The 26,535-nt window shown below is 36.2% G+C and overlaps 1 protein-coding gene across 7 annotated transcripts in view; it reads left to right on the top strand.

Moving 5' to 3' along the window:
* Window positions 1–26,535, top strand: part of Cbp53E (Calbindin 53E) — a 262,990-nt gene that overhangs the window by 214,629 nt on the left and 21,826 nt on the right. For 6 of the 7 annotated variants that reach the window (XM_067770606.1, XM_067770604.1, XM_067770608.1 and 3 more), the window contains exon 9: window positions 5,677–5,688. The exons of the other annotated variant lie outside the window; for it this stretch is intronic. In XM_067770606.1, coding sequence (XP_067626707.1) covers window positions 5,677–5,688 — 12 coding nt within the window. The remainder of the gene's footprint in view (window positions 1–5,676; window positions 5,689–26,535) is intronic. 7 annotated transcript variants of the gene reach the window in all.

Below are 26,535 nucleotides of genomic sequence, written 5' to 3'. Positions count from 1 at the left end.
GAAGCGAGGCTCCCTTTTTAGATGTAGGCAATCCAGCTTTTGAGCAGAACAAAGTCTGCCGGGCACGCTAATATTGCCTAATGACGAGATTGCCGATGGAATAGCTCGGTGTGGATCGTTTTTTTTTGCATCGGAATGTAACGCCCATCTGAGAACACTAAAGTCCTAATCTGCTTTGATCCAATGCTTGGGGTAATAAGAGATAACAGTTTAGTATAGGTACATAATAAGCGCATGAGTAGCTTTTGAAAGAAAAGAGAAAAGTCGTAGTTAGGGGAAATCTTATTCAGGGATAATGATTTTAAAAAAACCGGTGTTTATCTTGTGAATCAAACATATGTTTTGCGAACCCTTCATAGGCAATCACGAAACAAAGACGCTATTCAACGCTTCGTATTATATAAAATGTTCCCTCTTATGTAATATTAAGTAACAATCTGCCAAAGAAATTCTCTTACAGTCACACTCACACAAATGCTAAGCTTTTTCGTGCCAAAATATTGCACGTACAGTCCAAGCGGATAAAGAAAGGGTTATATCGACTTTATGTCCACAAAGGTGCACACGAATAAAAAGTAAAATCGAATTAAATAAAATATATCTTAAAAGAAACTTCACAAACACCAATCCCTGTGAAAATATTCTGATTTATGAGTTTGGGTAGATCTTCTTTCACAGTTATGCTCGTGTGTGTAAATTTTCATAACGTTAAATGTGTATCGCTACGTACACACACACATAGAAATACAGTTGCTTCTGATTTCAGCAATTCAAAATAGATTACCTATTTCATATTCTTTTATACACATATTTTCTCATGCTCCACCAATGCCTAGCAAACAAAACTAAAGCTCAACTGTTCCAGCCTCCGTGCAAACCCATTACAACTCTTTGGCGTTTTTACAGTAAAACGCAGCCTCTTATGTATTTTTGCGCAGCATTTTGTATGCACATATGTACGTATGAATGTGTGCAGCAAAGCATCTGGTATTTTGTCAGTTCATTTTTTATACTCTGTTGAGCAGAGCTCACAGAGTATATTAACTTTGATTGGATAACGGTTGGTTGTACAGGTATAAAGGAATCGAGATAGATATATACTTCCATATATCAAAATCATCAGTGTCGAAAAAAAGTTTGATTGAGCCATGTCCGTCCGTCCGTTAACACGATAACTTGAGTAAATTTTGAGGTATCTTGACGAAATTTGGTATGTTGGTTCCTGGGCACTCATCTCAGATTGCTATTTAAAATGACCGATATCGGACTATAACCACGCCCACTTTTTCGATATCGAAAATTTTGAAAAATCGAAAAGTGCGATAATTCATTACCAAAGATGGATAAAGCGATGAAACTCGGTAGGTGGGTGGAACTTTTGACGCAGAATAAAAAATAATTAAAATTTTTGACAATGGGCGTGGCACCGCCCACCTTTAAAATAAGGTAATTTAGAAGTTTTGCAACCTGTAATTTGACAGTCGTTGAAGATATCATGATGAAATTTGGCAGGAACGTTACTCCTATTACTATATATACGCTTAATAAAAATTAGCAAAATCGGAGAACGACCACGCCCACTTTAAAAAAAAATTTTTTTAAAGTGAAATTTTAACAAAAAATTTAATATCTTTACAGTATATAAGTAAATTATGTCAACATTCAACTCCAGTAATGATATGGTGCAACAAAATAAAAAAATAAAAGAAAATTTCAAAATGGGCGTGTCTCCGCCCTTTTTCATTTGATTTGTCTAGGATACTTTTAATGCCATAAGTCGAACAAAAATTTATCAATCCTTGTGAAATTTAGTAGGGGCTTAGATTCTAGGAGGACGATAACTCTTTTCTGTGAAAAAGGGCAAAATCGGTGGAAGCGACGCCCAGTTTTTATACACAGTCAACCGTCTGTCCTTCCGCTCGGCCGTTAACATGATAACTTTAGCAAAAATCTTTACTAAACTCAGTTCACGTAATTATCTGAACTCACTTTGTATTGGTATAAAAAATGGCCGAAATCCGACTATGACCACGCCCAGTTTTTCGATATCGAAAATTTCGAAAAATGAAACAATTGCCTTAATTCTATAACAAATACGAAAAACGGGATGAAAAATGGTGATTGGATTGGTTTTTGGACGCAAAATATAACTTTAGAAAAAATTTTGTAAAATGGATGCGACACCTACCATATTAAGTAGAAGAAAATGAAAAAGGTCTGCAGGGCGATATCAAAAGGCCATGGAATCAAGGCAGGAATACTGTTCGTGGTATTACATATATAAATAAATTAGCGGTACCCGACAAATGATGTTCTGGGTCACCCTGGTTCACATTTTGGTCGATATCTCGAAAACGCCTTCACATATACAACTAAGGGCCACTTCCTTTTAAAACCTCCATTAATACCTTTAGTTTGATACTCATATCGTACAAATACATTCTAGAGTCACCCCTGGTCCACCCTTGTTGCGATATCTCGAAAAGGCGTCCATCTATAGAACTAATGCCCACTCCCTTTTAAAATACTCATTAACACCTGTCATTTGATATACATGTCATACAAACACATTCCAGGGTTACCCTAGGTTCATTTTCCTACATGGTGATTTTCCCTTGTTTTGTCTCCAAAGCTCTCAGCTGAGTATGTAATGTTCGTTTACACCCGAAGTTAGCCTTCCTTACTTGTTTTTATTATCCTCTTGCATAGATTACGGCCTCGAGCTATTTACGTTGCTTAGCAAAGCTTTAAACATATAAGTTTTATTTTATTTTTTTCATTATGGTGATGTTGGTTTGATTTTGTTGTTAGATTTTTCATTGAATTTTTATTAAGGGTTTTTCAAAAAGCATTTAAGGAATTTAAAAGCTGATGTTAAATATAAAAATTTTATGGTATGGCCAGTGTTGGCGCGCGCAGCTGAGGGTGGACCAGTTTTGATCTGTTATCAAGCCTTTCACAAGCAACTGCACATTTCATGTTTGAATGCATAATCTTGTTTTTTCTCATCAGATTATTTTTTAGGTATTTTGTTGTGAACAAGAATGTAATCTATATAATAAAGTCACCCAAAGATCCAGCTCTTATAAAAAGTTAGTCGACATACAAAATGGAATAAAGCACAAAAGTGTACTTAAAAAATATTTACCATGTAGTATTTTTATGTATATGGACTTATCCTAATAGAAAAATTATAACTTCGAAGTTTTGCTAACAAGGACGTATTTTAGATATTATGTAATTAAGGTCACATCTCAGCGAAGTCATTATTAAAGTCGCATCTAAGGAGTTATTTTTTCAGTTACAACCTTTTTAACCGACCAAAAGAGAAGCGGCCTTGTTTATGACTTCGCTGAGATGCGACTACTTTAAACTTAAGATAGATTGTTAATACGCCAGTGTAACAAGCATTTGTCAGAATAACCCTCTAACTTGGAACTACATTTCCTTCACTGAGTAATGCACTATTTGAAACTTGACTTGCAAATTGACGAGAGCCACAGTATAAAGGGAATTCTGAACTTCATTAACCAAGAGTGATGCATTTTTCTGCGACGCTTTACATGGCAGATATACTTTCGAATAACTGAATAAACCTAGGCCCTCAGCAGGGTAGCTCATTGCCGAATACCATGGCGATAGTCTAGCAGTACTGTACGGTTTTTATCATTCGTTATTACATGGCTGAGATATCATGTTCCTCGTTTATATCAGCGTTTGTTACAATCGAAAATGATATATAGAAAGTACTGCGTTAGAGCAACCATTAGCTCTCGTCTTTGGAGAATTCCATCGTCTTTGTATTCACATCTAGGGAACTGCAATAATGGTTGGCGTAAAAAAAACAGAAAAAGGCTTTGGAAAGCACCAATGCCCGTTTGCCTTTGGTAATGAAATCCGGCTCGAAGGATCAAATGTTCGGCCGGGGTGCGTCTGATCCTGAGTAGGTGGGTGCACCGGGGTCGATCTTAATGGGAATATGCGTATGGAAAAAGAAATAAAATAAAGACGATAATTTCTCGTAATAATATGGATGTTTTATTTGATGAAGATAAATGTTATACAATTTAACAATATTACCTTGTGAATAGTTGTATGAAATGGCGGAGATCGCTGGCGACACATGTTGTTCATGCACATGTATGTTACGGTGATGGTGTGGGTGGATATAAGTTAAAGTCCAGTATCGAGTATCGAATTGCAGAGTTGCATTAGGGGGATCGCATTCAGATGCGGAAAAGTTAGGCATCCTGCCTAAACAAATGAGGAGCTGTGATGTGACTCAACAGTGATAGTAGGGCAACGTGAACTAAACGGCAGTTTTCAAACACTCTTACTAAGCAAAGAATCCGTGATTTGTGCTCCGCAGTAAACTGCTACATAGAACATCTAGCAGTAGAAAGCATCACAATTCACGTATATGTGAACAAATATTGTCCAAGATGAGTTGACGCTTATTGGTTTACATTATCACAGTTAGTTGTTCGTGTGATGAGAGCTGTGATTATCATTATTAGTAAGCTTGATTGGGTGCCAGACGTAGAAGTCGTCAAATCAGTTAATCACGGCGGTTTCTTCGAAGTCGTATCTGCAAAACTGCGACCTTTCAGTCACTGTGACATCATCTCAGGTACGTAAATGCAGGAATGCACTAACCAAGACATCACTTTAAGAAGCTCATGAGCAAATTTGACAATGCACCATTGAGGAGCAGGTTGTGAAAAATATGTACGCCAATAGGGCGTTATTTACGGTATGGATCTTGGTTTTTATTAATTTTTCGTATTTCTATGTAAACAAATTCAAATTTCTTTTATCCACACGCTTGTACTTGGCACAAATCTTTATTTTAATGCAATGCTTATACTCTAGTTTGTAGTGATACCATTTAGAAGCTTGATAGCAACAAATGCACAGATATTTTTCATTTATGAAAAGCAGTAATTTCAAATAATAATAATAATTTATTAAAATACCAATTAAGATTTAAATATAGCCACACTTTATAGATTTAAATTATTATTACCTATCACATCCTGCCAAAATACAATTATTTTCTCTCTTTTTCTCTCTCTTTCTCTTTCTTTCTCTTTCTTTACCCTCACACATCAACTTTCCAATGCTCTTTTATTTATAAAAAACAACAAAAATTTTAATCCCATATCACTAAATTTCCTTTAAAAAAATCCATTTAACTAAATGAATTAATTAACAAAATAAACTGCACTGTATATATGTAATTATATATTTCCCTATTTATTTAATATTAATTAAATATTGCTAAACTTAAATAAACAATATAAAAAAATAATTATAAATGCAAATTACGCAAACCAAATCGTTAAAAATAATTAAAAACCACATACACTTGTATTACAATAAAACGAAATCAACAATTATACGCTCACACTTAAACAACAACTAAAAAAACAATAAATTAATAATCTACAACAACTGCAACCCTGCAACTAATACAACATTAAATGCGCTGGCTTGTGTATTACAAAACAAATAAATAAACAACATTTAATAAAACAATGAATAAATAAATATTTTTATACGATACTGCTGTAATATAACAACAACTTCACTTGGATATAAAATGCACTACAAATTTGTTATGCGAACAACAACAAACCTGTTGCACTGTAAATATGTACTACAATCACAAAATAGGAAGGCATTGAAGTAAGTACCGTTATCCTAGTCAGTTGTCTTATTGTTGCTGTTGTTGTTGCATTCAAAGTTATTTGTTATAATTATATACACATTTGTTTGGCTGAATATCTTTTCGGTTGTTTCGTTGATTTTGTTTTTCAATATATTACTAACAATGACAATTTTTTTTTTTTTTTTTGCTATTGCTTCGGCTCTGAACAAGAACAGAGCATGGAGCAGAGTCGTAGCATAAAAAGTGATAGCATTTCCTACGCTCTGCTAAGAGCTACATCGTTTTTCAGAGCGGAGCAAATAGCTGAATAAAAACTCTGAACGAAATGCTATTTGTAGTTGAGCGAGAGCAAAAATATTTAATTTTTTCGGTATTGTTATGCAGAACTTTGTCTTTTGATGTTGGTTTGCATTTTTATTTTGCTTTTTGTTTAGCTCTAAAACATGACGTAGCTCGTGGCAGCGCCTAAAAAAATGCCATCACTTTTTAATGCTGCGGCTCTGCTCTATGCTATGTTCATGTTCAGAGCCGGAGCAGTAACAGAGCATATTTTTCGTTGTTACTGCTACTCTGGTTAATAACTTTAAATACGCCCAAATATACATATGTATATCGCTTAAACTTGAACTTTTAATAAAATATAATAAGTAAATATTTTGTTTAAAATTTGCGTAGTGTCACTTATTGCGGCTAACGCTAGGGTCAGAGTCTTGCCATTACTGCAGCTCTCACCTTACCTTTTGTCCTTTAGTAGCAAATGCCGCGTATGTCTCGTCGCAGCACCACATCACCAAAACCTCGGTCAGAAGTCAGAAGAAGTTCGTTGGACGCCTTTTTACTGTATTTTAGCTTTATCTGTAAGACTCGCAGCATTTTTGTGTTGTTTACCCCCTCCAACATTTGTGCCATTGTTTCTTGGCCTCCATTTTATAACGCTAATTTAAGGTACTTCCAGGTACGTTTCTATCACAACTGCTTTCAACGTATTATAATATTTATTATTAGAAATTCTCTTCCTTATGCGCAGATAAATACTTACGCCCATGACCCCGGAAATTTTCTCAATCTTTGGATTCAACATACTCTTCGCTTTCTTGTTCATTAGAAGAGTGTAGTGCTGACCCTCATCCGCGGGTTGATACACTAGAAGTATCATCCGATGCTAACGCTCTAATGGGTTCAACGCATCCTCCGATCCATATACCTTGGCTTTTATTATCATGGCGATAAACGATTTATTCAATCTCAAACAGCTTGTACTTGTAGTTGCGTTGGAGGTCAGGAAAAATGCTTTTTAGCCATATCAAGGTGGTGTTATTGTTGCACATTGTTAACTGCGCCACATTCTACCATCCCGCTAAATCTAAGGATGGATTCCTAAAGATGGCTCCCTTTAAAATATGCCAGTAAACTAGATTCTCGTCGTTACTTGCGTTTAGCTTACCAGCCACTCCGTGCCTTAGTTATTATAGTTATCGCGATACACGTTTCTCGCTAATGGGCTTTCGGCTAACACGCTTCTCTTCCACTTTCACCTCTTATGTACAGACTTATCGCCTTTTGCCAGTCATTGACTCTTACTTCCAAATCGGGCTTTTTCTTCCTCAACCTGGTTGCAGAATCGAGGATTTTGCGCAAAAGAATTTTTGTTAGCTAACTTCCTCTGAAGCTTCTTCTCTGGAAAGTTCTTAATGCTGCCCGATATTGTGAGAGGATCCTCTTCCTCTCTCTGTCGCGTGTCTGCCCCGTATTTGGGGTGTTGACGATTCTTGATTACAGATATTGAGCTACTGAGTTTGTCACAGCGACGATAATGCTGCCGTCCTAATAAAGAATATGGGTATCTGCTTTTTTATTATTTATTAGTAATTTCTCAACTCTTCAAATTCACTTATAAGGAATTCTAATTGGAACTTTGTTTGCATAAATAGAGAAATAACATCCAAATAGGACCAAAATGCTTATTTTGAAAAAAAAAAAATTATTATATAGCAAAGTTATAAGCAAGTTAAGTTCAATATGTCAATTTCAGTAAGAATGTAGATACATTCTTTTTTAGGACGGCAAAGGCCTAAGTATGCTAGTAAATAAATGACCAGCATTGTCCGCTGTCCAACAATACACACCCCAAGAATACCCCGACTTCCCCCATCTATCATAAGTACATAGGTCTCAACTCTTCAATAATATAATTAATTATGTTTATCATGTACAAATGTGCTTTTTTAGTTTACTCCTCCACGAGTGTCTTTGCTTGCGCAGATAATTGCGGCGGCACTTGGGTTGTTTATGGTTACTCATACGCCATGGCATCCCCAATCTTTTTATTTTTTTTTATCAAAGGAATTGAGTTATGATAGCACGAAATTGAATAAGTGTCATATTATTATTGCTTTTAAATTGATTTAAAATCGACTATTCATTTTTAATTAAACCCATTTTATGTAGCTTGCATGCATCAGTTAAGATTTAAATGTTTCATAACCAAACACAATTATGCACGCAATTTGCTTTTATTGCTATTATGATTGGTATATTGAATGAATGTAATAAATTTAAAACTTGCTCAATAGTTTAAGCACGCTGAAGGGCATTAATGGACTTTATTGCATTAAAATTATTCTCTTTTTGCAAACTTATATATATATATATATATATATATATAGGTATGTACGTATTAGGGATGTAACGGACGTGAGTTTAGCGGTACCGGCAACGGAACTTTAAAATTTGTTTTAGCAGCATCGGAATCGAAACCTAACCTATAAATAAAAGCAGGGTAAAAGATACACATATCGAGTAATTCAAAAAGACGATAAATAAAGTAATATAAAAAAAAATTATATTAAAAGTTTCTTTAATCAATGGTTTAAGCTGGTATTATAACATGCTTTAAAAATATATATGCAAAAGGCTCTACTCTCTACTAATCGACTCACATAATACACCCGTTTTCGAACAGTCGGTCAGAAATCGTAAGTCCTAATCAATCGGAAGAAACTATGCAAACCGAACTCAAAAATGTGTTTGAAAAAATTCGAAAATTCTATAAATTTTATGAATATTTCGAACTTTTCATTTAGAGTTTACTGAATGTTTTTGAAGTAGTTCTGTGGTCCGATCAATTTAAGTTTAACAAAGTACAAATTATAGGACTCTCAAAATTCTCATTGTCACCTTTTAACTAAACTCAAATTATTTGAGCTACAAAACTGCATACTCAACAACATTCAGTAAATTTTAGCGAATTTTTTCGAAAACCTTTTTAAGACTGAAATTCATAGATTTAGTTCATAGAAGTTTTTTCTTAAATTATCGAAAGTAAAAAATTTGAGAATTTAATTGATTTATTTTATTTTGTTCATTTTCCGAGAGGGTGAATAAATGATGTATATTTGAACGATTTTCCGTATTCCCTTGTCAAATTTGGTTTTGAGACAAACCGATTTCGGCGTTGTGCCATCATCAGTGTCGATATTCGTTCTGATCTGTTGTTGTCGTTTTTCCCGTATATATAGTTCGTAGGTACATGAGCAGGTATTGTCAAAATTTTGCTTGTGATTATTTATTTATGTGTATGTGCTGTGTGTTCATTCAGAACCAAGGGTGGTTTTCACTGATTGATTTGTGTGGCTGACTGGGGCAGGTAAAAGTCCGTAATTTTAGTCGATTGATCTTCGTTGTGGGTTTGTTGTTTTGGTGCGTTAATTGTTTTGTGTTTATTTGTGTGTTTGCCTGTTGTACCTGTGTGATTACTTTGTTTCTTGTAAACATGTTTTAAAGGCTCGAATATTGTGTCAGAAATTATGTTTATCTGTTCGTTTATTATTCTACCGTCGCGTCGAATGTTTTCTAGATTTCCATGTTTCGAGTACGTTGAGACGTCGTCCTTTTGCTTGTATGTGAAGAACTAACTCTTTTATTGATATTTGTTGGAAACATTCAGTATCGATCATGTGATTCGCGAAGTTAGACTCGGGTATAATGTTTGGATTCCGTATTTTTTTTTTTTTTTTTTTTTTTTTAATCTCTAATATGTTCTGTGAACCTCGTTCTTATTTGCCGTCCTTTTTGTCCTATGTAACTATGTTGGCATCAGCAGGTAAGCTTGTATACGCCGTGGCTGCTAAACGGATCCTCTGAGTTAGTGTTGGTTCTTAGTTTTCGCCCTAGATTGTTCGAGGTTTTAAATGCTGTGTTAATGTTGTTTTTTTTAAGGAAGTTTGCCAATTTATATGTTGCTTTTCCAGTATATGTCATAGTCATCCAGCTATTATTTTCCTTTTCATTATTTCTTTTTGGTTCTCCATTTGTCCTTCTGAGCTTATCTACTAGTGCTCTTTTATATCCGTTGTTTGCAGCGATATTATATATGACCTCAAGTTCTATCTTATTTATATGCCTCTTATGTAAGAGGTGTTCTTTCAAGTATATGTAACAAATGCCTTAATGCTGCATTTTTATGCTGTTGGGGGTGATTTTAGGTATAATGTATTATTGTGTCGGTGGCCGTTGGCTTACTATATATGTCGTAGTTAAATCTTTTGACTTCTTTATCAATATTTATCGTGAGGTCTAGATAGTTGATACCTCCGTCTTTTTCAGTTTCCATTGTAAATTTTATATTTCGGTGCTGCTTGTTGAGGTACTCCAGCACAAGCTCTTCGTTATTAGTAGTTAAAACGTATATTATGTCATCCACGTATCTAGCATAATACGACACGCCTAATTTTGACTTCAGCCCCTGTATGTACTTTTCTTCCAGATTTTGCATGAACACTTCCATAAGAATGATATGGGGCTTCTCATTCCAAGACCATTTGTTTTTCTATATATTTTATTGTTGAATTGAAAATAGTTTTGACGTAAAGTGGTTCTTAGCGTATTTGTGATTTGCCCATTTTTCACTTTGTTTTTTATATTATGAACTATTGTTGAGCTAACTATGTCCAAAGTCTCCGATAGTGGTATTGATGGGTATAAACCTTTTATGTCAAAAGATACCAATTTGCTGTTCTTTGTTAGCTCTACGGTCTCAAGATTCTCTATTAGCTCTGTTGTGTTAACTATTGCATATTCGTTCATTAGCTCCAGAGTATCTTTCAATATCGTTTTTAAATATTTGGACAGTTTGTAACATGGTGCCAATTTAAAATTAATGATGGGCCTCATTGGCTTGTCCGGCTTGTGGATTTTTGGTAACTCAATCATTGAGAATTTAATTGACGAAATTTGATAAAAATTGCCACTGCTATTTTCGTGTTCGCTGCTGTATACTTAAGGTTTAATAACTTTGTTAGTGGTGTCCCCGCAAGACTTATATGGATGTACAAAATGACGTTGAGCAACACCATTAGCTTAGTCAAAATTGGGAAAGACCACTCCGAGGCGTTCGAAACTAAAAGATATATCAGAGAGGATGCCCCCTATCGTGCGATTTTTTTAATTGTATGCTGCATAGCAATATTCTTTAAAAGAGTGCAGATACTGGCGTATGACGGCACTGATATTATTGTCCTGAACGCATACGTCTCAGTTTTCCAAACTGGAAATATAATCGGAAAAGATGGGTTTGATGGTGAGTAAGAACAAAACGAAGTTTTCAAACAAAGAATCAGCGTATCTACGCCTTAGCAACTACGTCACTGTCACTGGCAGCCATAATTTCGAAATAAAAAAAAGACTTCATTTATTTGAGAACCAGTATTAACACAAACAACGATATCAGTTTTGAAATCCAGCTAAGAAGCACTCTTGCCAATAAATGCTACTTTGGACTAGGTAGGCAATTGAAAAGTAAATTTCTCTCTAGACAAATGAAAATCATGCTCTACATTTCACTTATCATACCCGTCCTGGTATATGGTGTAGAAACATTGACCATGACAGCATCAAAAATGGCGGCTCTCTGCGTGTGTGGAAGAAAAGTTCTTCGAAAGATTTGCAAACTTCTATGCGTTAGCGACGGTGAGTACCGAAGAAGATTTAATGATGAGCTTTACGCAGAAATCAACATAGTTCAGCGAATAAAAACACAAAGGCTACGTTGGCTAGACAGTGTTTTGCGAATGAAAGATGATTCCTTGGCTAAGAAAGTAGTTTTATCGGAACCCGCCTATGGAAGAAGAAGAAGAGGACGGTCGCCATTCCGCTGAAAGGAACAGGTGTAAAACGATTTAAATTCCCTTGGCGTTACCAGTTGGCGGCAATTGACAGAGCGCCTTTAAGCGGTTAAGCGCTAATTAAGTAAGTAAGTAACTGTGTAAGCCAATCATTGAGCAGATGATTTTCCTATCTGCAAATCTGCTGATATATATCATACCACAACAGCCGGCAAGTCTAATGGATTTCAAAGTGGAGCTATAGATAACAAAAATTATATTTACCTATATTCGTTAAACTCTTCAGCAGTAAATATTTTAACGAGTTCCGTCAATTTTCTTGTGCAAAAAATCACAGAGCCCTTGGGAATTGATTTAATCAAATTTTCCCATAAGTTTGTATGCACAAAAATTTTAAAGCCATTAGCTTTTAGTAATACAGCACATTTATGCATTTATTTCCACCATAACAATTTTAGTATAATTGATGAGCGTAAAGCAAGTGCAAAATTTAGGTATACATAAATGTATATAATAATATCGATTTCACGGGCACGTAGTCAATTTCTTGTATATTTTTCTTTTTATACGCCAATTTTAAGCCCACAATGTCCTAGAATTCCAAATTTACTTCTATGCGTAATAATATAGATATTCAAAAAATTCCGTATATACATAATTTCTATTATAAAAATAAATATACTAACAGAGAATACTAAATTTTTAAAATGTTGTAAACATAATAGTTGTAAAATTTTGCCGCAACAAATGCTATAAATAAATTAAAGCGTTTAATACGTGCATACTTTTAGGCAAATGTACTTTCGAAGTGTGTTCTATGTGGCGATATTGCATACGCGTGTGTGCACATGCTTGAATAGCGATGGAACGTATGGAAATGTGCGTGTATGCGTGTATCACGCGCATAATATTTCTCATTCTTTTTTTAATGGTTTTATAATAGGCATCATAAATTTTAATATCACTACGCCTATGAGTATGCAAAAGCATTTGTTTACTAGCTTAATACCAAGGTTTGAAGAAATTATATAAGTGGGGAACATTCAGTCGCCACACTGCGGAAAGCGAATCAGCTTAAAAGTACCATCGCAACTATAGAAGTATTGCCAAAGAGAAGAAGATATGTTACGTTCATATCTTGCAAATCTGACTGACCAGATTTCACCACTAACTTACAAGAGTATTCACAAAAAAGATTTACAGATCTGGTTTACTTTTGTGTTGCCATTATTTTTTTACAATTTAAAAGTGTATAGTTTTAGGCGCATTTTGCATTTGCAATTAATCCGACGGAGAATTATTAAGGGGAAATTGCACAATAAATCAGTCAATAGCCTACGTTAAGGGCCAATTAATGGTGACTTATAACCATAAAACCATAACCAGATAAAACAGCTGATCGAACCTAACTTATGGAAATCAATGTAATCGATTTATGGTACCATAGCATAACGCTAACGCCATAACCATACCATAGCCAACCAATTGGTTTTTCGTTTCTCGCCATATCCATAACCTAAAAATATTTGAGTTGGTGAATTTAATAACTTTTTGGACATTTTATTCATTGTTTTGGATACGTTATGACTAAGAGACTTATTTTTTATGGAATATGTTTGTAATTTTTTACGTTTTCTTCATTTTTATGAAATTTTCAAGATTTTTAGATTAAAACACCATTAATAGATTACGTTGGAGATGGTTATGGATATGGGTATGGTTACGACTATGGTTAGGGTTAAGGAAGTTTAATTGGCCCTTTATTTGAGAGACATATTTTATGCCAATATTTCTTTAATATCTATTAATTTCGACTCCTCTGACGATACCTTGTCAGTTGAGAATATAATTAATAACCCATTCAGAGGAAGAAGCTATGCTGGCAACTAACCGACGATATCTAGTATGTCATCAATTGAGAATACAGTAGAATATTCTTCTGCCTTTTCAAAGCCAGAGGAGTTCTTGTATTCAGTCCCATTCTTGCACAACGCGTATCAAATTTTGATATCCAGGATCACGGAGCGTTTGAATGACACAACTTCTTGTCATCCGATGAATATAAATCATAATAGTACAACCTATGAACATAATGCAACGAATAAGAGCTCACTGGTTTCGCTGGCTAGATGACGGGGACGACTGAGATATCGAAAAGCCCCAATATTACGTTCATATGTAATAAGGTATTACTTTCATTCTTCTAAAAAATCGTTAAATTATAGTCACTGTTCTTTTAAAGTATGCTCTGTGGGTATATATTGTTAATCCTTCAAGTAAACTTGTAACAAAATGTGTAGTGTCAGTACAACGTAAGGCGCTGGTTAGTATAAGCGAAACTCTGAATCTCTCTGGCATTGAATGTTATGCTGATCATACATGTGCAGGATTTTGCGGCTGCGGCCTGGTCACTGATTAAGCTACGTAACATGGCTATGGGCTTTCTGTTATAAGGTATTTCAGCAAGCTAGATAATAATCATCTCCTCGAGAAAGGAGTTTGAAAGGAATCAACAACTGGTTCACGGAAGGGCCAAAGACGTTAAGGTTGGAGGGGGTTTTCTGTTGGGAGCTGTACGTATGCCATAAGTTTCCTGTACACTAGAGGTTGGGATGATGTCCATTGCTACTACTATTAGATAAGGCAACACCTACTCCGATAACCAATCGGATTATAAAGCCCTAAGTTCATCTGTCGTGCGATCGACGGTAGTATGTTAATTCCTGACCGCGCTTGTTGTTTCGTCGAACTAGGTTAATGTTAATACTATATGAGTCCCGCAACATAGCAAAATACTTGGCAACTGTACGCAAACGCCGGGTGGACACTACCTCATGCAGCGTAGCGCGATGCTTTTGGCCGGAAGTGTATAGCAAGCGGTCTCCTGAAATTATTGGGTTCCCTAAGGAACATCCATCAATAGTGATCGGGTTTCGACGGGTAACTGTCAAATGGAAGTACATGTGATACGTGTCAACATAGCATTATCAAGACACTTTAGGCTTGACTGTTCCGCTTTTGCTAGAACTAGGCGAACGTGTTCCAATTTGGGCTCACTAGCATCTCCGAAGCACTTATCCACTTGAAATTACATCGTTGTCACGCAGTAGTTCTCTTAATAGCTATAGCTTACCTAATTATAGCTGGCATCACAACAGACCTTCTTAATTAAAATCCGTTAAATCATGTTTGAGCTGGCCTGACATCTTGAAAAAGTATATCTTGGGAAAAATCTACGAAATTTCGGCAGGTATCAACTTCAGATTATGGTTGAGATAATGTTTACCGGTGCGTACAAATCGACCCAGCCCAATGCGTATTCTTTACAATGTCTTGGCGCCAGTGCCTAATTGCTTTTGTGCGTGGAATTGCTGCCCCCATTTTCACGCAGTTTTTTGTATATTTATTATTTTTCTTTCGGGTGCTGTAAAGAAGTTTCTATGATTTGTGGCTGGGTTATCCAATATGTCAACCGGTATCTTACACTTCTTGCACATATAAATGCCGTTCTTATTTTACTTAGTACAATTAATCCGATTTGGCTTTCAAAAGGCAAACTTTCAGCAAATTAATCAAATGAAGGCTCCGCGATTTTCTAAGCTCCATTCATAAATCTTGATTTCGTCTTTTCAGTTATACCCCTACCACATATAAATGCTTTATTTTGCTTACTTCTCATCTCTGCAGTATCTATCGTAATTTCAATTCCTGTTTTCCTTTAATTAAATGCCATTATTACTTGCTTACATTTTAATTCCACCAGCATTTGTGTGAGCGTAAGCGCCACCAGCATGCGACTTCAATTATTTCGTTATTATCTGTGTGCTGAGCAATGAGGAGATAAGAATAAAAGTGTGTGTTAGTTTTCAACAATTGTGTGGAATTTTACAAAATTCAAGCAACGGATTCGAGCGGTTGACCGTCATGCGATTTCATGTGGTGCCACAGCAGGAATTGTCATGATATATAAGGGTCGAGATTATCAGTCTCACATGGTGCAAGCGGAAAGCCAAAGTTACAGCATTAATTGGTAAAAAAAAGCAGAAAAATGTCATAAAATTACCATGCCCGAATTTGTTATCAAATTTCCTATTATATAAATAGAATAGCGGGGGCAGCAATTGGGCACAAGTGACTGCTTTCTTCTTTTTTAAGTAGCATTACCCACCTCAGGGCATTTGTAATCTATTTGTGTTCATTGAGCAATTGTCCAAAAAGGCATAACAAATGGGAGTGAGTGAGCAGATTAATTAAAACAGCATTGTGTTGGTTCTATTTTGGAAAACTCATTTGCGTTATTGTTTGTGCGTTACTGCTCTGTGTTCTTTCATTAATTGCTTCACGGTGCCCACCTTGTGCTCAAGCGAAAGCAGATTTATTGAAGTGGGTTTTACCCAGCTTAAAAAAATTTCCAACACGCAGATCTGTGCGCCTTCATCAATTTGCATTTTCCACTAGACCCAGTATTTACTGCTGCGGAGGTCTTCATGGTCTTTCTAATCAAGTTTCCTTTTCAATTTTAGCATGGAGTTTTTATCACATTTTTTTTGTTAGATTTCACGTTAAAGTTCTTTTAGTGAAAAACTCAATTCTGTTGGTAACTTACTTAAGTTAATTTGCGCCTAACCGTTCAAACGGTTATGGCTGCCCAGCAAGGCGCCCAATTGCTTCTGCGTTGTGCTTGCTGGCGCCATTTGGTAGTTGTGTTAATGTTTGCGTAAAGCTCGTACAGCTCATCATTAAATCTTCTTCTACACTCGTCGTTTCCAAGGTCCGTGCCGCTCATGTTTCTTTCAATAAAATATTACTGCCGTATTTCCTTTATAAAGATAAAATAAAGAAAAAAGCATTTTGGGCAGTTGCAAAGTCTCTCAAACTCTTCGCGTCGACAAGTTAAATTGTTGAATGAAAATTCTTTATGATTTTTTCTGGACTCGATCACGCTTATTCCCACATTTTCAACATTTTTACCGCGAATCCAAATATCTAAGAAACATTTATTTGACAAAGTATTTTAATGCAATTTCTTAGATTTGCAGAGGTTTAAGATTTTATCCGGCATGTCGAAATAGTATTTTCCTCCGGTTCTGCTTGCAACCTTTCAAACACCTTTCTGTTGCCAAATATACTCACCTCACCTATATTAGGAATTGATATAGGCTAATTATTTGTAATCACACATCGGGTTACATAACGTTTCGCCAGTCTTATAAAGATTATTCCGGTACAACCATCCTCACGATTAAAAAAAAAAATTTGGCATGAAAGTTTTGTTTGAACACGAATTTCTATAAAGCTATATATACTTTTTGATTTCCTAAAGAAGAATCTCGCCTTTCAACGTCACAGCCTTCCAACAAAATTGTTACTCACACAACAGACTATTTTACTATATCCTTGATCCAAAAAGTAAAGTTTGCGCTGAAAGTTGACACACATTTTTGAGATCTAAGTATCTACGCTACACTATAAACTTCACGAGAGAGAAATTCGAGCAATGCGTTTGGCCGAGAGAAGCAAAAGCAAGCGTGCGCGATGATGTGATATCACACCAAGTTAATGTAACATCACACTCACAGACCTAATGATCAGTATCGTAATGAAAAAGTAATTTTTGGCCCCTTATATCGAATGAAAAGTATTGAACTATAACTTGTTCTGAGTAAAGCACTAAAAATATATCGTTCTAGCCTCACAACGTCGGGTTTTCCAGATGAAAGTAGTTGACGCGAATGCCATCGGATTAGGTTCTAGTAGTAAATCTGATAGCTTTAAGCCGTTAAATCATTCATTGTTTGGGTAGAAAGCACAGGTGAAGTTATTACATACGCCCAAAATTTAAAGTCGCCTCGGCTAGTTAGGACTTAAGAAACTAAGCAATATGCCTTCGCCGGTTGTCTAAAAGTCAGCTATCTTCACACATTATTCATAGAGTCCAGTCATGTTTGCCTACCCTCATAAGTAAAATTAAGTCGCTTCTTATAATTGGGGCTGAAGAAACTAAGAAATATGCTTTCGGAGCTTGTCTAAAAATTCAGCCATCTTTGCATATTCTTTAATAAAAGGATTGCAAACACTTTAGTTTGAATGCGGAGGCCAAGTCTCTAGGGAGAAAAGTGAACTTATAGCTCCAGTACCTTGTAAAGCAGACATATTTTTGGATTTTCTGGTATCTAACCTTTCTAAACCGAACCTCAACATTGACAACTGACTGCTTTTGAATTTCTGAATATTTTCAATAATATTGCAGTACTGAAAGGATCTCGAAAGAATAAAAATGTTAAAAAACAATAGAGTAGAAAATATGAAAGTCGACTATTGATACGTTTGCCAGTCGACTTTCATATTGACATGTACGAGCCGAACCCGTGCGCATCTTGCGCAACCAATATAAAAGTTTCTTATCAAATATCAACAGAAATCATCTGTTCTACCAATCAATTAAAACTTACAGCTTGCGCTGTCATCTGGCGTATGGTAGCAACTCCCGGTAATGAAGTGCAAATATTCACAATAAAAAAAAAAAATAAATGTAAGGCGCGATAACCTCCGAAGAGATCTAAGGCCGAGCTTCTCTTCCAATTTGCGTCGTGCTCCTCTTGATTTTCCCTACAAATTGGCCGGACGGGACCTACATGTTTTATGCCGACTCCGAACGGCATCTGCAAGGCAGATGAGTTTTCACTGAGAGCTTTTCATGGCAGAAATACACCCGGAGCGCTTGCCAAACACTGCCGAGGGGCGACCCCGCTTAGAAAAATTTTCTTATAATTGAAAAACATTATTTCTAAAATTTTGATGTTGCTTTGCCCGGGAGTTGAACCCAGGGCATACGGTGTGATAGGCGGAGCACGCTACCATCACACCACGGTGGCCGCCGTATTCACAATAGTGTCATAGTAAAAACAGATTTCTTTGTGTGCTCACAATCGTTTATTCTTAACAAATTATTTTAACAAAATATAGCAAAATAAAAGCACTACGCCACAGTAGGGTATTAATTGTGCTCACTTCAATCTTTTCATTCATACTTCATGTAAACCTCACAGTTAAAACGTGATAAATAATGTTTTATATCTAATTCGCCGAAAATAATTGATTGTTTTTAAGATCTCTGCTAGAAATGTGTGCCAATAAATTCAGAGATTGTTTTTGGAAATTTGTGGGCGTTAAATATGGGTTTCTGCTGTGACAGCTCATTTGTCTTTATGAACGTGCCGAATTGAACAATGACATAACGCAAAGATATTTATTTCTCAGTTAAGTAAATAATTGCAAAATGCCAGCGGCAAATACGAGAAACCAAAATACGAATAGAATGAGAGTAAGGCGTTTGTACGCTCTATGATTTATGTGAGTTGCAATTTAAAATTTTTGTGATGATAAATATATTTGCAATCATACAATTTTCAATTGCAGAAAACTTGTTAGTCTGCAGCGAATATTTACGCTATCAATCGAATCGCTGAACTGTCGAATAAAAAAACTAAAATATTCAGTATAGCAATAACTCCTTTACTTACAACTCTACTGTAGTCGTAGTACTTCACAATTACAATACTCGCGTACTTCACTAAAAGCGTGTTAAAATAAAACTTATTGATTCTTCCTTATCTGGCGCTGCTTTTATACCCTCTGTTGCCTCATTCACCCATTTCTACTAAGGTTTAGACTTTTCGCGAATAGCTGCTTATTTATTTCTCCTTTATGTATCTGATATTCACGTTTGTCTTCTAGCTATATGCGTGTGTATGTGGGAGTAATAAATTCTGCTCTTAGCTGCTGTCTACAGGTATGTCATGAAATATTATCTTTGTTGTTAGCAATGGTGATGTGTCGGAATTACTAATATTTGCCACAACTTAAAGCGATATTTCAAAATTGCTCTTAAAAGCATCGATATATGTGAACGATAAGTCTATATTTAAAAAACATCGATATGACGTTTAGATAAACTGATGATACCACAGTTGGTTCAGTTCAAAGGTAATCACCCCATGACGTATTTTTAATTAAATACTTAGAAAAGCGTAACCAAAATCAAATATTTCGCCGCATTACCTAATCACTTACAAAATTACAAAATCAAACTTCAGAGAAATAAAGAAAAATTTTAATTACACAGAAATTGCTCATCGCTATTTTGGGCAGCTTTACAGTGTTCATCATTTGATAGCGGTGTTAACTAAAACAACACATACATATTTACAAAATCCAATTAGGCAGGGTGAGAAACAAATTATACTTTCCTTACTAAGCTAACAAGCAGCAATTATGGCTTCAGTAGCAATGGGAATCCTTTAGTACACACTTTTAATTATCAGCATCCGATGAGTAGGAAAGAACTTTTGAGAGGTTTTTGATTTCAAAGTCAATTAATTTGCGATTATGAGGTAAAATTAAAGGTAAAATAAGTAAAGTAAGATGAGTCGGACCTCATATAGAGGAAATGTGTCCATAGTGTAGCCAGATTTTGTTTGACGATCAAATGAAAAAAACAAAAACCCTTTAAGTTATCTGAACTTACATGTTATGAAATAACGGCGCCCTCTTGGCAAATGCTAGAAGTTTTCTAGGACCTAGCTTAATTACTGCCTCGATATCTGACAACTCTGCCACCCCTAGCACCTAAAACCTCGAGCTTGCTCGCCGCGCTCAAGAAGTTTACGTGAGTTATTCCGAAAGACATAATGAAGTTCCTTGAGCTTCCCTCTTCAATAAGCAAGAATACATCGATTTCGTTGTAAGAAATGGAGTAACGGTAGCGCTGTTAGCTGACTACCGCCCTTGTGGGTTAGGGGATTTAGAATATACCCGCGGTAGGTGTGCCATTCGTAAGAGGCGACTAAAATACCAAACTGATTGTCAATCTCACCTACCCGTGGCGAATCTTGTTTCATTAACAGCCGAGGCTCTGGCGACCACAAGTTCCTCATGGATCTAGGGGGTGGGAATGCGGGATGACCTTAAAGGTTACATGTGGTCATACTAAATCGTCCCCGAGATGCTCGGCCTGGTGCCTTAATGGTGCTTGTTACCTGAACGTACCGGATCTGCATCCGGCAAAGGACCATCAACATCGATAAGACTCCACAAAACCTTCTTGTCCTCATCGCTACAACAACAATAACTACTACAACTACCTGCATACTTTGACCCTAATATACTGATGAGACTTTTTTTGGCTTATGCATTTTTTTGGCTTCCAGTTTTATGAGCTCTCAACTCGCAATTTTTAAGTCAAATTTTTTCATGAACAAACTCATCTTTTTATTATTTGTCATAACGTTCAATACTTTCGTAGTCGAATTTTCCAGAAAATAGCCTCATTAAGAGCAACGAAATAATAAAGTTGATGTTAATAAAAAAAAAGTGTATGAGTAGATAGATATGTAGCTTACGATAGTACTTATGTGTATGTATGTATCTGTAGTAAAATGCCATTTGCACTCAACAGAGACAGTAGATTACATGCTCATAAAAGCCCAGTAGTAAGAACTTTCAGCTCATTCGATTATGCTACAAAAAAATTATAAAAATGTTAAGAGAATATTCGTTGCTATTTAGGTTGTTTATATCTCAGAATAATAGAATTGAAACTGCTGATTAATCTGTTACAGTCTCATCTGCTTCTTTCTTTATATGTGGCAACTGAAATTCGATAAAAAAGAGGACTCAACCTTAAGAACAACAGTCACATTATAACTACGCAATTGCGACAAAGGGTGAAAGCTGATAGCTGATGACATAACTTTTATTATTGCACAATGTCTCGCTTCGTTCATATTAGACTTTGGTTAGTTTAAGAAACTGGGCTGATTCCTTCGAAAGTTATTATTATACCACTTGAAGCTTTTCTTATCGATACTGGTCTACATCCCTACTGGGCTAATTTACAAACAACAGTACCAAAAACCAAAAACAAACAGAATAAATGTAAGGCGCGATAACCTCCGAAGAGATTTTAGGCCGAAATTCTCTTCCAATTTGAGACGTGCTCCTTTCAATTTTTCTTAAAAATTGGCGGAACGGGACCTACCTAATGTATGCCGCCTCGGAATGGCATCTGCTTTGCCCCGGGGCGTGAACTCAGGATCTTCGGTGTCGTAGGTGGAGCACGCTATCATCACTCTACGGCGGCCGCCTGAGTGACATTTACACGCACAATTTTGCATCCAAGTCATAAAAATATCATTAGCACATACTCTGTGCATTTATCTTTGACACCAAACAAAGAACATAAAACGAAATTCTGACTGTTGAGCATTAAAGAGCCAGAAATTGAAATAAAAAAGGAAGCAAATTTAGTATTTCGTAGTGAGTTATGGAAGGATTATGTTAAATAAGGCAATGTTTACATTAAATAAGGTGCGACATTTGTTGGTTGTATTATAATATAGTTAATTCTAGGTTTGTGCACCCATGCGAATGCTGGAAAATTTCGTCAAAGACAAAGAAATTTAAAAATAAAAAAATAAAAATATTCGCGATTAAAGACAATGAAAAGCGTTAAAGAAATAGCTGAAAATTATTATTATAAATAGACCTCGATGCACTGCAATCTATATTTAGATATATTGTGCTTGACCTTTCAGCCAATTACTGTATGTGGCGGCTTTTAATGCCTTTAAGTAACTCTTCAAGCTTTTTACTCCATATCACGAAGGTATTAAGAGTCACGCCACCTAGATGAGAAAGTATCTACCTGTCAGAGTGACGCATCCGCAGAGAATGTAAACCAGCATTTCTTTATCCAGCTCACAAGCGACAGATTCTTATATCTATTAGATTTAATTTGCTTAGCTGGAGAGTTCGTGGATTTTCTGTGCTTGGGTTGATGAGCTTGGCTTATACTCACGTTGCTGGAAGAATAAACAATTTGGCCCGATTTTGCCGTGGGCAGTCAATCCAGTATTGTCTGAACTGCTTTGTTCTCTAGTTACCTATGGATTCCCTAGGGTATGCCATTGTGATTCTACAGAAGGGCTGTGGGCCATAGGATGCTGCTGTAGCACTCTGCTTTGCGAGGTAGTCTGCCTGTTTATTACTTTTATGTCAGCTCGAGAATCCATTCAAACAAAACTGGCTTCTAGATTATTTAGGAATCCATTGTATTTATCCATCTCTTTATGTATGACTGCAAGGCACGCAACGCTGCCTGGTTGTCGGATATAAAGAGCATACTCTTTGAGGATAACCCTCTCGGTAGACATTCTCTACCGCAATCTTCTATTAAAAAATAGGAATAGCATCCCGCTTCTCTGTCATCTAATCTTGATCCATCCGTGAACCAAATCTTTGAGTCAGGTTCAGTATATATATTTTTAGGTGGATTCCTGCACTTCCGCTTGTAGGCATTTTTGTCCATTATGAATGCCGTCGCTAATTCCCCCGTGGCCACATTCGTCCAACCAGTAACTTCTTTATGAGTTTTAAACAAACCACTTGCTCTCAAAGACTGTGGAAATACCGCTGCACTCTTCCTCTGTTTCCAAAGGCAGGTTCCGATTAGAGTACCTTTTTGGCCGCAGCATCATCTTTCGTTGTCAACGCATCAGGTTAGGTAAGGTTGAAATGACCGGTCCTTGAGGGACTCACATAGGCTGAATGCGTCCATACCTATTCCACTTGCTGCTTCTAGATTTGAAAGCTGTATCACTCCTTATAGCTGGAGTCTTAGCCTGGCAAGCGCAGGGCACGAGCACAAACCGTGCTTGATCGTTTTCTCCTCCAACCTGCACTTCCTACATCTGCTATCACTGACCAATTTTAATTTAAAGGATGCAGTGTCCAATCAGTATACCCTCTCATTTTACAGCTCCGCGCCTTTCCCGCTTTGTCGATCATGTACAACTCCCGCCTTCTCTTGATCTCGCCCAATGTAATTGGAACATCTAAGAAGCAAGCTTCGAGGGATGCGCCCATTTTAGCTGTTCATCCGATTTTTCATTCCCATCTATTCCCATATGTCGTGAGGCCCAATATAGATGTATGCTTCTCCCTATCCCGATTCTTTCCAGGGATTTCTTACACTCTAACACACTCTTGGATGTTGTGCTATACGAGATTATTGCCTTAGTTGCTGCATGGCTGCCAATATAAAAGTTTACTATACTGTAGTTAAAGCTATTTTCTTTCAGTGTGTCTACTGCTTTGGTTACGGCTACTACTGAACAAATCTACGGTGGTCTGGCAGACCCTACTTCTTGAACTACCCAATCCCGAAAACCCGATAGTGATCGTATGAAGTTGGTCTCTGAGACTGTATTGTCGTGGAGTAATCTAAGTTCTCTATCTTTGGCATAGACCTTCCTTTGGAAGACACTGCAAGAATAAAGAAGTTGGTTCGAATTACACTGAAAGAAATGCTGCTAGTGTAAGGTCATCCTAAGAATACGAGCAATATAATATAAAGGCAACCTAATCTATGGTCAATATAATACAACGGTTAGGCTGACCCTACCTTAGTAATTAATCCTACGAAATACATCATCTCTGCACATGAACGGAATAATAATCAATTGGCAACCCTTACTCAATGTCAGCGACAAAAGAGCAGTTTAGATTTGAACAACGCGCCGTGAACAACGTCGGTTCGGCAACGGGCAGAGAAATCATTCTAATACTCATTTTACTTTCAATAAATTAAACCATTTAATTAATTTCATTTAAACACACATATTTTCCTATATTTAACTTTAAACTTTAATAAACATGAATTGTTAGTTATAATGTGCTAATGTGCATAAATCGGCAGCGTTTTTATTTAATCGGAATCCAGAAAATCCTGACAACCCGAAAGAGCTTGAATAAAGACTCTTTCAGTTCAGAAGTGAGATGCTCCGCATAGCCTCACAGTGACAGTGTGAATTATATTGAAATATAATAGAACAAAAATATGTGTGTGTGTAAAACAACGAATTCTTGAGAAGATTCGTTCGTTTCAGGAAGATTGCATCAGAATACATGCAACATTCTGACAAGTGTAGACATGTTCAAAGTCTGTACATAAGACTCAAACCGAAAGTTGATGTACATACATATGTTTTGTTGTTGTGTTTGCCTACGAGCGTACGAATGGACGAGCGTCGGTAAAGCATTATCGATAAAGCAGTATCAACGGAAAGTATTTGAATTGCATACGATATTGTCATGTTTTTGCGTGTTATAGAGCGTTGCTATAAATCGTAAGTTGCAAGCAAAGAAACAACGAAAATCCGTTTGTGTTCAAATTGCATGTTGTAATTGTTGTTGTGTTGCCTGTCGCGCGTACGAATGGACGATCGGTCGGTGATACATACAAAGTAAGACAGAGCAAGTGAATTTCGGTGGTTGATTTCAAATTGCGTGTTGTAGTTGTTGCCCAAAATTTGTTGCCTATCGCGCGTACGAATGGACGAGCGGTTTGCGGGGAAAAAAGGCAAAAGCAAGAGCGCAGAAATTGTGAATTATATGCGTACGAATATAACTGTGGCAAAGTATAGTTATCGGGTGTACGAATGTACGAACGGTTGATGAACATAGAAAATAGAAATCAGAGCTTTGTATTTGAAGTAATAAATACAAGATTTTTTTTTATTAACTCTGCGGTCTGCGTGTAGAGCGTGCGAGTGAACGAGTAAAGAATACGACAATGGTCGTTAATGTTATTATTGTAATAATTTCAAAGTGTCGATCTCGCTTACACGACCATTCGTGTGTATGAAAATATAAATAGACAAAAGAGACAACGTGTCATAAAACTCGAACGAAAGGACGAGTGAAGCAAAACAAATAAGTAAACAAATTCTAATTAGAATACTCGTTTTAAAAGAAGTAAACAAAATAGCAAAATGAAAACAAAAGTGTCAACGTTGAAAGTAGACGAGCTGAAAGAGCAGCTGCGTAATAATGATCTTTCAACTACGGGAACAAAAGCTGAATTAGTGTTACGATTGTGTGATTTCTTAGGTAGTGATGAAATCCAAATCGAGAATTCTGAATTAAATTTACAAACGCAAGTAAATGATTTAAGAGCAATGATGGAAATTATGATGACAAAAATACAAAGTTTGGTTCCAAGTCAACAGACAAATGCACAAGAAGTGAATGGTAGTGGCTCTAGTGTAAATGAAGAGCGTGTAGTTGTGTCACCCCAAAGTTCAATAAGAGTGGTGGGCAGAAATGCCAGTGTAAAAGAAATTGCTGAGACAATACCAGAATTTAACCCAACGAACGAAAGCTCTCTAACAGTGACACAATTTGTTAATAGGGTGGACAGTGCAATAAGTGCATACGAATGGGATGAGAAATGTTTACTTTTGGCAGTGTACAGCAAATTAAAAGGTGCTGCACGAATGTGGTTAGATGCTGCACCAACATTTTACTCTAATTGGTCTGATTTGGCAAGTGCGTTAAAAAGTGAATTTAGTTTTGAATTGAATGATGCACAAATTCATTATAAAATGGCAAGTGCAACGCGAATGCAAAACGAAAAAGTTAATGAATATTGTTTTCGAATGAGCGGACTAGGCCGACGGTATGGCTTGACTGAAAGTACAATTATAAAATACATTCGCGAATGTTTAAAGCATCGTGAGTTGCAAATAGCAATAGCTCCAATTAAGTTTAATTCTCTTAAAGATATGCGCGAAACAATTGAAGATTATATACAAAATATGTCGGTAACAAAACAGTTTAAAAACGAGTACGTAAACAATCGCAATAAAGAAAGTTCTAAAGATATGAATCGAAGCGCGGTCG

Source organism: Eurosta solidaginis, chromosome 3 (genome assembly GCF_040869045.1).
Source record: "Eurosta solidaginis isolate ZX-2024a chromosome 3, ASM4086904v1, whole genome shotgun sequence".
In the NCBI taxonomy this organism is placed as follows: domain Eukaryota; kingdom Metazoa; phylum Arthropoda; class Insecta; order Diptera; family Tephritidae; genus Eurosta; species Eurosta solidaginis.
The sequence above is the reverse complement of the archived record's forward strand: the minus strand, read 5'-3'. Positions and strand labels throughout refer to the sequence as shown.